The sequence below is a fragment of the Haliotis asinina genome, chromosome 13 (assembly GCF_037392515.1).
Source record: "Haliotis asinina isolate JCU_RB_2024 chromosome 13, JCU_Hal_asi_v2, whole genome shotgun sequence".
Classification (NCBI taxonomy): domain Eukaryota; kingdom Metazoa; phylum Mollusca; class Gastropoda; order Lepetellida; family Haliotidae; genus Haliotis; species Haliotis asinina.
In genome coordinates, this window is record NC_090292.1 from 40868071 (window position 1) to 40884200 (window position 16130).

Consider the following 16130-nt stretch of genomic DNA (forward strand, 5'->3'; position numbering starts at 1 on the left):
CAAACGTTTCTTACACGATGCTTATGTAAATTGCATTGAAAAATCACATTTCAAACAAGCACGAAACTGCTTGAACAAAATACCCCAGTTACCTTTGTATGGTTTATGTGTACTATATATGTATATTATGAGTAGATGCAAGAGTTATCACTTCATATTTGATTATGTATTATTGTCAACTTTAAAAATCAATAGTCGCAAATGAATTAGGTCTAAATTAGTAACTTGGTTTATTTCAAATCTACACGAACATGAGTGTAATACAGTATTGCTATTTATGTCTACGATTCATTATTTGGACTATTACAACGAATGAATGAATGATTTCATTTAGAAGAAGGTTTTGTAACCTTGTCACCGTTAATTCAATCAGTGTGCAAACATAGTATTTAAGTATTCACTCCCAATGACGAGTAACATACACGTACCTCCTCGCAGACATGTGTTCATTTGCCAGTATAAGCCCCCGACATTGCAAGCAATTGTTATCAAAACACATTAATAGTTCTTCTGATTAACACAGAAAGTAACCTCTCTCGTAAGAAAAGCTAATCCTTTTTTTTTTTATTCCAGCAAAGAAGAAAATGCACAGGCAGTTACAATACAAATACAAAGTGAAAATAGTAGTAAATCAATGTTACATGTACTGTGTTGGCGTGGGCATGGTTCTATGGCAGATTTGTATGAATAGTCTGGTTGGAGTTTACAACTTTTTTAATAACATTGACCATTTGTTTTCGAAAGCTAAAGTTTCGTTCTTTTTATTGGCATTAAATCGTTCTATGGCACATATTTGTTTCAGATTGTTAGTAAAGGTGTCTATTGATAGATTATCGCCATGTAAGCTGCTTAAGAAAATATGTCGTTTGCCCAGTAAAAGATAGTGATTCAGCAGTCTAAAGCGTGAAGGAAATCCAAGGAGTATAGCTTTCGTATCTAGAGTTACACGGGAGTTTGTATGAGTATTCCAAAATAGTTGCAAACTCGACCAGAAGTCTTTAACATATTCACATTCCAGAAAAACATGCACTAAAGTTTCTTTATCACTTTTACAGAAAGAGCAGGTATCATCATTAATTAATTTCATAGCCTTTAATTCCTTCCTCGTGAACACTATCCGGTGTAAGAATTTCAACTGAAATTCTAGTAGCTTGATATCTTTTGTGCACCGTCTGTACTGAAGAAATATTTATTTCCAGTCAAGAGAAGAAAGGTTAAAGTTTTTAACCCACTTGTCACAAACTGATGGGTAATCGCTACAGGCGATAATGAGGTCATAAAAATATCTAGCGCCCTTGCCTGGTTTGAGCAAGTCTAATACATTACAACTAATATTTAAGTTTGGTTTTGAAATAATAAATTGTTCATTTATAGTCTGTTTCCATTCAGAAGGAATACAAGTAAGCAACTTGTGATAGTCTAGAAAAGTGCCTCGGACATCAAACGCCATTTTAAACTCTTCAAATGTCATTAAGCCTTTAGAATTACAAATATCTTTAATAGAATGAAGGCCTTTAGTGTACCAGTTTTTAATGAAAAAGGTTTTGTCTTTAAAATGGTGGTTCAACCAAAGAGGCTGAGAAAGAATGTAGTCAATATTTTCTGGACAATGCTTTTTGCGTTTTACGTAACTTGACCATGAGTCCAAGACACTTCTCCAGAAGGGATTTTTACACTTACCATATACATTAATATTGGCGCCTAAAGTACAAATTTCGTCTAAAGGAAAATGGCTGGGACTAATAAAATTGGGGTTTCGGGCACATTTTCTTAGGTGAGCGAGTTTCAAGGCGTGCACAAACGAGTTTACATCAGTCATTCTTAAGCCTCCATCCTCGTAGGACCTAATCATGTTAATTCGTTTTATCTTGTCCCTTTTTCCACTCCACAAAAAGTCATAGAAAATCTTATTCAATTCTTTAACAAATTCTTCAGGGGGCGAGGGTAGGACAGAAAATATATGTACCAATGTAGAAAGTGCTAAACTTTTGATAACTGTTATTTTACCAATTAAAAGCTAATCTTTGGTCATTACTGCTAAACTGATTGAAATTATAGGTACAGTACGAATTTAAAATGTAACAACCCCCATACGCGGCTCTCGCTGAATGAGAGGTGCTTTTCGTAACCCCCAATATGCGGCTCTCGCTGAATAAGAGGTGCTTTTTATTACCCCCAATAAGCGACTCTCGCTGTGAGAAGCTAATTAATTTGACGCATATACGCGGCTCTCGGCCTTAATGAGTTAAGTGACCAGCCCAAGCCAGGTTTGAACATGACCCTTTATGGATAACAACTTCGACTATTTTGTCAGCGTGACATTTTGGTATTGATTCTTATAGCAGGAATCTAACTTGGAGAGGACAGGGCGTGTATTAGTGTTAGAAATTGGTTGAAATCTCACAACTGATACTGCTTCATTAACAACAAGCCATCGAAGAAAAAAGTTCGTTAGCGGCGTCGTTTTCCAGATGTTTCTGTCCCTATCTTACCGCTGAGATAGTCGTAAGTGCCATACATTAGCTTTCGCTTACGACTATCTTAGCGCTAAGACAGCTTCGTAATTCCAGGCCCAGGGTCCCTATTCTCGAAACGTTCGTAGCCCTAAGAATTTTTAACTTTGATCGTAGCGAATGTGTTAAGAATGGGCTTGAGAAGTTCGTAGCTCTACGAACGTTTCGGGAATAGCTAGCCAGGTTTTTATTGCAGATATGTATAACATGATGACTACTATATCATTAACATAAACGTCCCGGAATTTTCAAGAAATATTCAGTCAAGACTTTTCAGTTAGTACAGTGAGTTTTCTAAAAATCAAACACGTCTTCAGGCCCTGACAACCTCGAGGATATTGTTAATCATCGAGTGTTTCAATGACTAAAACAGTAGTTCCAAAATCGTTTGTTTTCGATTATGAGAAAATGTGATCGATTGCTTGGTTGTTTCGTCACTGCGACCAATCTTCGACTATTTCAACGAATCGGAACATCAGTAGTGTGTATATACTGAGTGTATCTTTCCAACTTCCAAAATGCCACTCAGCGTATGCACCTGTGAAGTCTTATCAAGAGGATATTACTTCCAGGCTGTAAATAATCGAGTCTGGGCCAGACAATCCAATGATCAACAGCATGAGCACCAGTTTACGCAACTGGGATACGATGATATGTGTCAACCAAGTCAGCGGCCAGGGCCTCTCCACTTTTTAAATTGTCAAAGCCTATGCCGGCATGGGTACCAAATGACTTGTTTGTTTTCTTTGATTGGCATTCTAAGAGTTGAAGAGATGAATGAGTTTAGTTTTACGCCGCCTTTAGTAATATTCCAGCAATATCGGCGCGGGGGACACCACAAATGGGCCCACACTGCACCCATATGGGGAATCGAACCAGGGTCTTCAGGGTGACTAGCGAACGCTTTAACCACTAGATTAACCCCACCGCCCCTCGAAAAGATGAAGAATGAGGACAAGTTTAAGGATATACAACTTCTTTATTCTGTAAAGGAGGCGTTTCTACATAGACTCTATTGTCGTCACAGGAACCCGATATCGCACTGTAGGTTAAACATAGACCATAGATATACAGTCATGTCATATATATTAATAGAGTAAAGGAACAGCAGCTGCCATATTGGATTGTCGTGCCGACATCGACTCGCTCCGATGTCAGGCCGAAATGTACGCTAAGAATACGGTGGCATTCGAAACAATGCACACGTACCTCTCAATTATACATTTCCCCACGCATCCTGTGTGATTTCCACGACATCACACCCATTTTATTAACGTTAATACGACCTCAAACTCGAAAATCAAACCAAAACACCTCTGGGGTGAACGTTATCCCGCACTCGCAGCCTCTTGGGCGATCTCATTGGTCCGCTGAACGGAAGTAATTTTTCCAGAAAAAGTTCATTACAATCGCGCGAAATTTAAAACTCGTGTTTTTTGTGGAAGCCATACATTTTTCAAGGCAACATATCACCATGGATTCCAAGGATTCCAAGGATTATTATTTTGGTATGTATATATGTAGCTTTGCTATGACTGAGATAGCTACACTATGCCTAGATCTATATTGAAGAGATTCAATAGTTAATTTTCAAAGTAACATTGCTGCCAACACAAACTCATGCAAACGTATATTTTAAATATTTCACAAAGTTAACACTCTTTGATTTCTATGAATTTTTTCATTCAGTATATGTGATTTTATTTGAAGTGACAAAAAAGCACAAACACATTAAAGAGGTTTGAGAAATTATTTCACAATGACACAAGTATACGTTCTAAAAATTGTTAATTTAGGTTTTAATGGAAAAATCTTGATAAAGAGGTGGTTGACATTTATTTTCATGGCTTCTGATGCAATGGCAATATGCTAGAATACATTCACAGACAAAAAGCCCCCAAAACAATGCAGCTTAATATTACCACTGAACAAATGCCAGCTGTCACTTCTTAATATTAAAATAATTATGAACATAGATGTGTAAGTACATATATATCAAAAGACAAAAGGAAACTGTGCTACTGACAATATCAAGAAAATTTTCATATTCAGTCTTGTAGGACAGAAATGCTGAATATCTGATGTAAATTATCTTAAAATATGTCAACATTAAACCATTTAGTACCTCACATATTGAAAATTCTATTGAACTGTCATTAAACTTTCCTGTCATGCTACCAAATGTAAGCAAGAATTGTGCCTTTTTGAAGGGTCTGTAATATATTTTTATAGTATTCGATCTGTTACAAAGGCTTCACTGGAAGCCTTTATAATCCTTTCATGAATAGTTGAAATGTTTAGACATTATTACATGCTGCCTTTACTTTCTTTAAACTTTTAATATTTTTTGAAAGGAAACGATATCCTTACACAGACCTGTCTTATCACGTTTATGGTGTTCTTGGTTGATCTTAAATATAAATATATGACAGCCAGTGCAAAGGTACAGTGTTACAAATTACAAAACTTCCATAAGGCATGGAATAAAACACAAATACAAACTGAAGAACCAATGAACTCACACCCAGTGTTAAAACAAGGAGACAATTGCACAATTTCAGACATTGGAACTGCTACTTAACAAAAGCATACATGTAAGTCAGTCTCCCTGTTATCTGTGAATAATTCGAGAAAATAACATGTTTCAAAAGGTCTCCAATGTTCTTGTTAATTGACTCAGACACAACAGCATGGATGATTATTTAAATGTAATGATTGCAAATAACACAATATGATTTTTATGTTAATTTTGACATTCGTGATTTGTAAACAATTATAACATAGATATTTCTTGGCAGGTTACACAAGAATTTTGAAGAAGATTCTTCATCAACAATACCTGTTGCTGAACTGACAAATAAATTTAAGCATCAGTTTGGTGAGATATCAAACATGGCACTAGGAAGGTGCGTTTTTAAGGCGTTTCCTCAAGTAAAAAAAAACTAGACAAAGGACTTCAAGTGATTGGACAAAGTTGAAATGTGTGTACCAAGGAATAAAATTCAGACAAACAGTCCAGTCAGATAACCTGTCCTTTGAAGACATTGATAACTATGTACCAGACACATACTTCAAAAGAAAGCAAACTGATGCAGAACGTATCTTCTGTAAAGATATCAGCCAGTGCAAAGGGAATCCTGTTTCCCTTCACTTGCATGTTTTCCATGATGGTAAAGTTTCTTTCAAAATTGGAGATACAAACATTGGGAAAGCAGTGGGTATAAGTAAAGTAGAGTTTTTCTCTAAAGTCCCTGTTTGCTGCAGTTGATACGTGTAAATATTGTCATGGAGTTACTCTAGGCAACCTATCATGTGCAGCAAAGGAAAATGCTTACATTCAAACAAATGCAGAAAACATTCAAGTAGCATACTCTAAACGATGCCATAAGATTCTCAGTTTAAAATCCCTGAAATCATATGTGCCATGTGCTGCCTGCAGAAAGTTACAAAAAATCCCTGACGAAGTGATTAGGAACGACACAATTAATGCTGTTCCACAACACATACATGAGTCCTTGCAAAGTGTTATGGACGTCATAAGGCAAAATGCTCCTTACTTAAACAAGGGCCAACTCAATCTTATCGAGTCCCAAATATCAAACAGAAAAAAATTGCATGGACGCCGATGGGACAGCTCTGTCATGGAGCTAGCTTTGTCCATCTGATCCCGTAGTCCACGAGTATACCGCCACCTCCTTGGGTCTGGCCAGATGGCACCACCATCTGAAGCCACATTGAGCAGACTGAAAAATTCTGTTGAGCAGAAGGCAGGCATAAATGAGGAAATGCTACAGTGGATGTAACTGCAAGCTCAACACAACAAAATGAAAACAGCTGGTTATTTCGGAGGCTTAATATTTGACGAGATGTCCATCCAGCAGGATTTGGTGATCCAACAGAAAAGTTCTGAAAATCGTCTCATCGGCTTCACGGACACAGGAGTGGAGGGTGAGCAACTTTTCAAGAAGAAAAACAATAAAGTCCTTGCATCACATGTCATGCAATTCATTTTCCTGGGTTTGACAGGCTTCCAATTTTCAGTGGCCCATTTCCCTACAGATCAAGCCACTGCCCCACAAATATACTCTATGTTTTGGGATGTTGTACAGGCTTTAGAGAGGTGGGACTTCCGTGTTCTTTACACTTGCATGGATGGTTCATCAAACAATCGAATGCTCATCAAGCTTCATTTCAACACACTCTACCAGACAAGAGTATGACCATCCCAAGCCCATTTTGTTCCCTCTATCAAGTATCCATCTTATCAGATCCATCTCATCTGTTCATAAAAATAAGAAACAACCTTCTCCACAGTGGACATGAGAACTGGCATACAAGACTTCTGAACGTCGATGGGATTGAGGTCACATGGACGCTACTTGTTGAAGCATACGAATGGGATAAGTGTCATGGATTGTCAATACACTACAAGCTCTCAACCACCCATCTGCATCCCAACCAGGCAGACAAGATGCGGAACCACCTGGCAGAGGAGGTCCTTGACGAAGATATGCTTCACCTCATGCAACGTTTTCAAGCGTCTGTGTCCAATGGAAAGAGAGTCCAGGGCGCCATCTCCTTGTTGGAGCAGACCAGCATCCTCATCATGTTCTTCAGGGATCGACGTCCTATCTTCTCATCTAGTGACACCAGACTCTCATCAATCCAGACCTCTCTACAGTGGTTCTGCAAATGGGAAACGAGTGTGGAAACAACTAATTTCCTTTCCAAAGAAACATTTGAGGACTTAAAATATTTGACCAATGGTTTTCAAAAGCTTGTGACTGAGACAGTTTTGGTTGCAAATCACCATATTACGCCATTGTTTGTCAATAGCGACATTGTAGAGAATCACTTCTCGCAACAACGGGGATTACATCATGGGTCAGGCAGCAACCCAAACTACATACAATATTGCCATGCAGCTAACAGTATCAGTTTGTGTCAGGGCATAATCTCCAAGAAAGCCAATGCATCAAGCAGAAAATCAAGCACTCAGAGTGGTGCCCTTCCATTGAAGCAATTAAAACTAGAAGAAAACCAGTAATATGAAGGTTTAGATGTACTTAAATACTTTAAACCAATTACAATAATACGGATATTTCATTTATATTCAATTCTCAATGAACGTCTGCCATAAGCAAAAATAACAATTGGAATGATTTATCTTTATTACATACGTCTGTTGCTGAGAGTAAAGATACCATGTTTGAGATTCTTACCATGATATGTCTCCTAACAGCACAGAGGGCACTTCCAGTCTGCATTCTCCTATGACACCTCATTCCACTGATCTTCAGAGATCAGGCGAAACCATCTTTCACAGTGAGTACAACTGATCCATGGGTCCTCATCTTCTTCAAAGTACATGTCCTCACACACAGCACAAAAGTCAGTCTCTCTATCCTCTTGAACAGTCTCTCTTTTACTTTTTCGTTTCCTCCCTCGTGTTGCTTTCCTTCTCCCAGTCTTATGAACACTTTCAGCCTTTCCTTTCCTTTACCTCTACCTTTACCCTTCCTAATGTTGACATCAGAGTTTGCTTCCTCCACAGATGTGATGTCAGACGAGATGCTGGCACTTGACTTTGACGGCTTTGAAGGATCTGCAACTGATGTTTCTCCGAGCATACTTGCACAAGGCATGTCATCACAGGTGATAATCTTCTCTGATAGGTTTTTAATTAGCAACTCTTTCTCTGAAGCATTTGAAAGAACAGAATCATCAGCTTTCCCCAAAAGGATGATTTCTTTCTTTGTGAAGTTTTCAAGAGAACATTCTTTTGCATGATAGCTGCCTTCAACTTGTAATGTGAAGCCGATTTGTCTTGAAGTATGGTTGACATGTTCAGACAACTGTGTGCCTTTCTACTCTCCCTTGTAAGGACTTGCTTCCTGTGTTCCATCATCTTCTGTTTGCGAAGATCTGATGTGATTTTCCGGCGGAACACTGCATCAGTGACATTGAGGTAGGATGTTACAATGTTTTCATACAGCTCTTCAATACAAACACATACTTCTGTAATATCATGAATGACATCACATGGACTATGTGACTCACTTTCCTGTGGAGTGACCAGTGACAAAGACACACTGGCAAATAGGTTTACCCACTCTTCATACAGATCTTTGTCCTGGTGCATAGTCTTGTGAACATGTTGAAGCAAATGGAGTCCAAGTTGTGTTAGCAAACTTTCTCTATACAATTGGAGTCTTGCTTCTTCTACATGAAGAAAGAATTCAAATGCCTTGTCAGAGATATTTGTGAGACCACAAGACATATTCTGTTTTCTGAAAGTATCTAGTGTACTCTCTGTATATTGTGTTGTCTCCAGAATAGAAGCCTGTGATTCTGTGATGGTTTCCAGCAAAGCTACTTTCCTTTTCGATTGAATGTCCATGACAATACCAACCGAGTTGTGTTCAGAGTTCACCATTTCCATGAAACGGTACTTCACTTTAGCAACACATCTCCCATCAACATAACGTATCTTTCCATGCGCTGAGATTTTAATTGCACTTTTACTTGCATCATCGCTTCTTGATGTATGTGTTACATTCTTCATTTCTGTTTCAGCTACCACAGTTTTCCGAATTTCAGTCATCAGAGTACCACACAATAGAGCATTGATTGGCCTTGGACTGTACAAGCCGATGCAGGCAGACTTGTAGGAGGCAGATAATAATGAAGATTGGTAAGTTTTGAAAAACAGATTCCAGTCAACAACATCTTTCTTGGTTGAATCTATCTTCATGCTGAGGACATTCTTGTATTGTACATTCAAGAATGTTAGAACCCTAGTCATGTCTGATTTGAGGACAAAGATGTCAGAATTCAAGTTGCATTGCTGAGTCGTCATTGGCACCTTGCAGTATAGCTTCGACAACAGTGCTTCAGCATTTTCTTTGGAAAACTGTGATGGCACATCCTCCTCACTGATGACAGGCTCCTAAAGGTTAACAAAAACAAAGGTGATGAACTGATTTCATACAATGCATAAAAAATGAGATTCAAAAAGATGAATGGACACAGCTCAATTCCATCTTCCATGAATTCAACATGCCTTATGAAAATTATCTTGTCACTGTCAATAGCGTCATGTATTTACAAGACAATAAAAGTGAAATGGTTACATCTATTAAAAGGATACTGTTATTACTACAAACAGGTTTCAATTCCATTTGCCATGTTTACACTTACAAACAGTGGAACATTTGAGGAGATTTAATTTTCAATTACAACAGCTTGCTGATATTTCATATTTCCACTTGTGTCAACATGTATCTACTACATGCACAACAATTTTCAGCTTCTTTACAGAGGTTTCAAGGAAGCACAGGAGTGAATGATTGATTGTGATACAGTATCTCCAAAAAGGTAAAGAAAATACAGACACGATTACACAGTGCATATCCTCTGGATTCACCACTTGCTGGTTTATATGTGATACTTTCATTTCAACTATTTGAAATGATTGTTGACCTTATCCCCTCAGAAAATCCCCCTGATTCACCGAGTTCATAAAACGACCTTCCCACATGATCCCAAGTGCGGGGAGGTTGGGGCAGAGGGTGTGCCCTATATTTACACAAGTCAAGTGCACATATATCCCTATGGAACAATGGATACTACTTTACTTCAAGTGCACTTTTCTCCAAATCTTCTATGGTCTGTAGTTCATCCTGATTGAAATCAGAATCCTCGTCAAAGTCACTTATTTGGACTTCGTCATGTTCTTTGTCTCCCAAATCAAGGTCAAGATGGAACAATATGTGCGCCACTATAGTTTATCATCATTGTAAGACTATCATTATTAGGGTATGTGATGTTTAATATGTTGTTAATACACTATACCTAGCAATATAAAAAAAAACAGCAGTAGAAATAACAGTAAATAAATACATTTCTGAGTATTTTGGGAAAATGGTCTGTGTATATGTCATACTAATTATGTTTAAATATATATTACAATTGAGAAATCACTAACCTTTCGAGAACATGATACATCTGTAGAAGGGAGTAGCCTGTAGTGCTTCACACACAAGCCAGCTGTGTCAACACTCCTTCCTACTGCAATTCCCACTTGTCCAGGCTGGTACATGTTTCTGCAGTCTACAACTACATTGGCGATGGTCTGTCCTTGAGACTTATGAATTTTCATTGCAAATGCCAGATTAATTGGGAACTGTATTCTCTCACTGAGAATTTTTTGTTGTAGAGGGTCGTACACTGTAAATGACACCCTTTCCAGCTTTTTCACTATTTCTCCAAACTTGACAGTTGGTCCATCTTCATCAAGAGCAACAACTGTCCCCATCAAACCATTCACCAGCTCTGAAGATAAGTTTCTGATGAGCATGACTGGTGAATCTATCTTCAGAGTTAAAACTCTCTTGGCCACTTTTTCTTTAGCTTGTACTTTTTCTTTAGCTTGAGCACATCACCCAGGTCCTGCGATTGATAACTCTGAATGGGTCCAGGTAATCTTCTAAGCGCCATTGTGTTGTGACAGTGCACATCAAAATTTGTGGCATACAGGTACACAGGACTAGGATGGGCAGTATCTGGTAAAGGACGAGAGAGTCTGTACTTTAGCTGAGTAGTTGCGACACTTGGTGTTCCATGCTCATGTTCATTTACGGCTTGAACCAACTGTGGATCCTTCTGTCTCATTACAGTGGTTAGTCTTACCTTGTGACCCAATATTGCCTTCCATGCTTGACTTGTGAAGGCGTGGTAACCAGGATCACCATACAAATCATTTGGTTGTGGGGGGATTTGATAGAAATCACCCACACATATGAGTTGCAGTCCTCCAAAACATAAGCTGGGATCTTTTACAGTCCTGCACACAAATTCCAGCTGAAGAAATCATACATTTTTTTAAATTTAAAATGAATGCTTGTATAAAACATACAGTTTGGTGTAATAATTGTGGAAATGATTATCTTTTTAAACTCCTGATAGAGTACTTATATTGATGATTAAACTGATACTTGCAAACAGATTTGGTTCATTTTACATGAAAGAATATTGAAAAGGTTTGAATTTCCCTCTCATGAATGTATATCCATTTTTCTAATATACTGTCCGGTATTAACAGAAAATATAATCCATCTTTTTGTGTATTCAAATAAATAGATTACAAATGTATATTTATTAAAGATTTATCAAGAAATGTATTTTAGACAAATTTCAAAATTTTACTTATTAACCTAAACAGACTTGTGGATTTGGCTGTTCAGTAGTCAATTTGCATGTGTATGAAATAATCAAAGGTAAACGTTTGGTTGGAAACACGACAGACTTTCAATAGAAAATCAGTTACAAAATGATAAAGAAATCAGCACTTAAGGTACTCCATTGTGTTAATGAAAAAAGTTTTGAAGTCCACTTAAAGATATGAAGTTCATGAAGCAGTGACCCTTACATCTTAATTACAGATTAACATCTACATACAAAAGTAAAAGATATGTGAAAACTAGACAAACTTCTCTTCTGTTACTTCTTTTCTGGCTCTAATTGGAAAAAGGTTTTATACCAAGTTGGCAACAAAAGCTTGTAAAGAAGCATATATAAAGGAAAGTAATGCAATAAGTCACACTCAGGCCATGAACTGATGAATGTATGGTAAGTACCTGATCAAAGACTTTCCTGCTGATCATTCTGATCTCATCAATGATAAGCACATCTGTGGATCTATTTCTGTCCAAGACGTGTCTCTTCTCGTCTGTTAAGAGAAGAGTTGAGAGCTCCACGTTGCTAAACCGTCCATCACTCAGTCCTGCCCACTGGTGAAGAGGTCTCCCATGTTGAAACTGTCGTGAAGCCATTCCTGTGCTGGCAGTGATCGACACGGTCTTTCCATTTTTGCGTAAACGACGGTCTATCTTCTTAATCAAAACAGTTTTGCCGGTGCCCGCTTGGCCAATAGCTACAAGAGAATGGCCATTTTGACAACTAAACGCAAAGCGTCCGCCTGAGCGGATGTCAAATTCATAGATGCAAGATTTTTCGTTCTCAAACCATGCCGTCTTGTTTACCGATACTATATCAGCGGACCAATAGGATCGCTCGAGAGGCTGAGAGTACGGGATAACGTTCACCCCAGAGGTGTTTTGGTTTGATTTCCGAGTTTGAGGACGTATTAACGTTAATAAAATGGATGTGATGTCGTGGAAATCACAAAGGATGCGTGGGGAAATGTATAATTGAGAGGTACGTGTGCATTGTTTCGAATGTCACCGTATTCTTAGCGTACATTTCGGCCTGACATCGGAGCGAGTCGATGTCGACACGACAATCCAATATGGCAGCTGCTGCTCCTTTACTCTATTAATATATATATGACAGGAGTGTATATATATGGTCTGTGTTTAACCTACAGTGCGATATCGGGTTCCTGTGATTGTCGTTGTCAATAAAACTCGTCATTTGTGCTAAGTTTAGAATCTATGAAACAAATCGACATGAAGGGGTGTCGTTCATGCCGCTTGATGTTTAAAGCCACTCTTAGCAATATTCAAGCTATCAGTCTGTAAATATTCGAATCCGCCAAACCAATAATCAACATCTGGACCACACAATCCAGGGATCAACAGCATGAACATCGATCTACGCAATGACATGTGGCAATCAAGTCAGCGAGCCTGAGCATCCGGTCCCGTTTGTCGCCTCTTACGACAAACATGGCTTGATGAAGATCAATTCTAACCTGGATCTTCTCTGTGTGCATTTATTAATGTTACATTTAAACTAGGGTCCATCTTCTGGATGTTCCAGTCGACACTGCATCCTGTATTTTTTATTATTTATTTTTTTGGGGTGGGGGTGGGGGTGGGGGTGGGGGTGGGGTGGGAGGTGTTCTTTTTTTTACTTTTTTTTAGTTTGTTTGTTTGGTTTTATTTTATATTTAGTTTCTATTATATTATTCTTTTTTCTTTCTTTTGGGGAGGTGGGGTTGTTTTGTTGTTGTTTTTTCTTTTTTCTTTTTTTCTTTTATTCCAACCACTTTAAGTTCATGAGAGCCACTTAATGAAAGGGTAACAGAGTACACACAGTACATAGCACTTATAATACAACTTTGATGCTTGAATAATTTATTCTCCGTCATCATTCCAACAATATTCCGACAATATTCTGATCTATAATAGATTGCATATGCTCTCACAACCGCTTCCTATTGATACAGACTTTTTATCCCGCAAGACCTGCCTGAAATCGATAAACAGCGAACAGCTTCCAAACGGATAACACTTGTCATACGTGGAACGTAAACGATTGCTACGCACATCGAAAACTGTCGCCCATGGTGTTGTTGGTTTCAGCCGAACTGGCTTCTATCACAAGTTGCGTTATAGGATATTCCTAGAATCATACGTTACAAGGGACTTTATTCTCTGGGGTTCGGTCGGTAGAGGGCAGGAGCGTCGATTTATAATGCAACGTTGCATTAATTCATTCGAACTTTTTAATTTCATAGTGTGCTCTTAATGCGTGTTTTTTTCTTTTCACAATAAAATATGGTAGCTTTGTAGGGGGTGGGGGGAGAAATGCAATAGTGATGATTAGAGAAGTGTGGCGTGATAGTACGTCTTTAAATTCTATCCCATTTTTCTGTTGATCTCCGTGACCAACTTTTTGTTAAAAATCCTAGTCTAGTAGGAGACCTAAACACACGGAAAAGTGATGCGGTAAAATTCACAGAAGGTGCACATGTACAAAGTTGGTTCCTTCAATAGTAATACGTCTTGTTGTTGTCATCCTGAGGATTTCGGTTTGCGATACAACAAACATTATGGCTCTATAACAGAAAAGCATACAGACGTTACTCTGGCCATCGTAAATGATTCCTGGCGGAATCTCTATTATAGCTGTAATATTCACAAGAGTATTATGTGTTAACGACATTTGCTAAAGATACCCGGGTGTGTGAAAATGCGTCCGCAGGAGCTGCATTTGATGCAATATGTACATCGTCACAAGTCTCTTCACAGAGCCATCGTTGCTCATATCTATGAGTCTGTCCGAAGCACATGTGCATATCAGCTGGTGGTTTGGAAACACAGTAAGCTCACGACACCGCTGCTTGAAGACGTCTCCATTCCAAGGACATCTTTCTCAGAAAACCACTGAAGTAATCTGTAAAGAAAAGAAGTCGCTGGTCTTCGTCCACAGCCATGTATTTCGCGAGGGCATTAATCACACGTTTCCCCTGACCATTGCTGCCAAGAGGAACGTTCCAAACACCAACAGGCACCAGACACCTTCTTGGTTGTGGCATTAGGGCCATGCAAGTAATTAAACTGGCACTTCGAAGGTGAGGATGTGTTTGTATTTTCTTGCGTTGTAGTGACAGTTCAAAGAATTTAGGCCGACCGTGGAAAATTTTTGGACTGAAGAGCAACTGTGTCCATCTTTTTGGCTGAGGCTTCTGACCACCTGCGGGAGAAACGCCGTGGTCACAACAAGGAAATTAGCACCGCATATCAATTCTGATCTTTAAAACCTTTGAGGTTTAAACTGTCGGTGAACATGCACCAATCGCGGACCCATGTCCGTGGTTCTTGCAAATACAAGTTACCTGCCCTTGATTACCTTGACTTCGCTAGCCAATCAAACGATGATTTGAGAAGAATGATAAGGGAGTTAATATGTGAATACCACGAGTCGAATGGGATTTTATGCAGCAGCGGCTGTATTGGACCAGACCAAGTATATACAGGATGCTGTACGACCTTCTGTTTAATACCATTTTATTAAAACGAGTTAGCTGATTTGATACTTGGTCTGCTACGAGTTTAATAAAAGGGGTATTTCACGGAAGCGGGTTTAACATGCCGTTCATTACTCTCCAAGATAAACTGATAGAAACTGCGGCGAAATTGCCCACAATGTGATGACTCCCAGTTTTACCTGTTTGAGAGTCAGCAGAAATGGACTTGACATTGCACACAATCGGAATCGATCCCGGGTCTTCAGCGTGACGAACGAAAGCTCTAAACCCTACCCCTCCCCATCCCTCTAATACAAGAATAGATGAGAACAGGTGAAATAGTCATTGGTCCGCAAGCCCGGGGCTAGTAAAACTCCAGTCGGGCTAGTAAAGCTCCATATTCACTGGCCAAACCGACTAGTGAATTTTCATAGGGTCATTTGTATCACCCTCCCTGACTTCTCAAGTTACAATACACCTTTTGAAACCATGTAAGATTACAACCTGATAAAAATGTTCAACATAGTTACTAGCCGCTGAAAGATATAAGCCGTGTCTATATGTTGAACTATTCTGTGGGCTAGTAACTTTCAGGCAAAATTTGGAAACTATTTTGCATGCTGGATAGTGTTAAAAACGGCGAAAATATCAACACACTCGCCCTGCATATACCTTGCGTATACTTTCCTCATACCTACCGTTATGTAGTTTTCACTCACCCACTCACTCACTAAATCACTCAGTCAAGCCATCCTCCTACCTTCAGTTCTGTAGAAATACAGGCCGGAGTGCTTGGACTCATTCTGGAGACTATTCTCAGCTGGGCACCTCGCAACATCACTGTAAAACTGACAGGTTCCGTGGAGGGGGTTGTACAAGAACAACATGCTTCCTGACGTCAT

The 16130-nt window shown here is 38.8% G+C and overlaps 1 protein-coding gene across 1 annotated transcript; it reads right to left on the bottom strand.

Moving 5' to 3' along the window:
• Nucleotides 1-10895: 10895 nt before the first annotated feature.
• LOC137259544 (uncharacterized) lies at nt 10896-16130 on the bottom strand. The gene is made up of 3 exons (XM_067797174.1): nt 15989-16130; nt 12152-12492; nt 10896-11375 (listed from the first exon to the last, which is right to left on the bottom strand). Exons 1-3 carry the CDS (start codon nt 16128-16130, stop codon nt 10896-10898), a joined length of 963 nt encoding a protein of 320 aa, XP_067653275.1.

Excerpts from the sequence above, each read along its gene's own strand:
- LOC137259544 (XM_067797174.1), bottom strand. The coding sequence starts at position 16,130 with ATGACGTCAGGAAGCATGTTGTTCTTGTACAACCCCCTCCACGGAACC. Across the intron at positions 12,493-15,988 it reads GTATTTCTACAGAACTGAAG|GCGGACGCTTTGCGTTTAGT; the intron begins GTAGGAGGATGG and ends ACATCCGCTCAG. Across the intron at positions 11,376-12,151 it reads GCAGGAAAGTCTTTGATCAG|CTGGAATTTGTGTGCAGGAC; the intron begins GTACTTACCATA and ends TGATTTCTTCAG.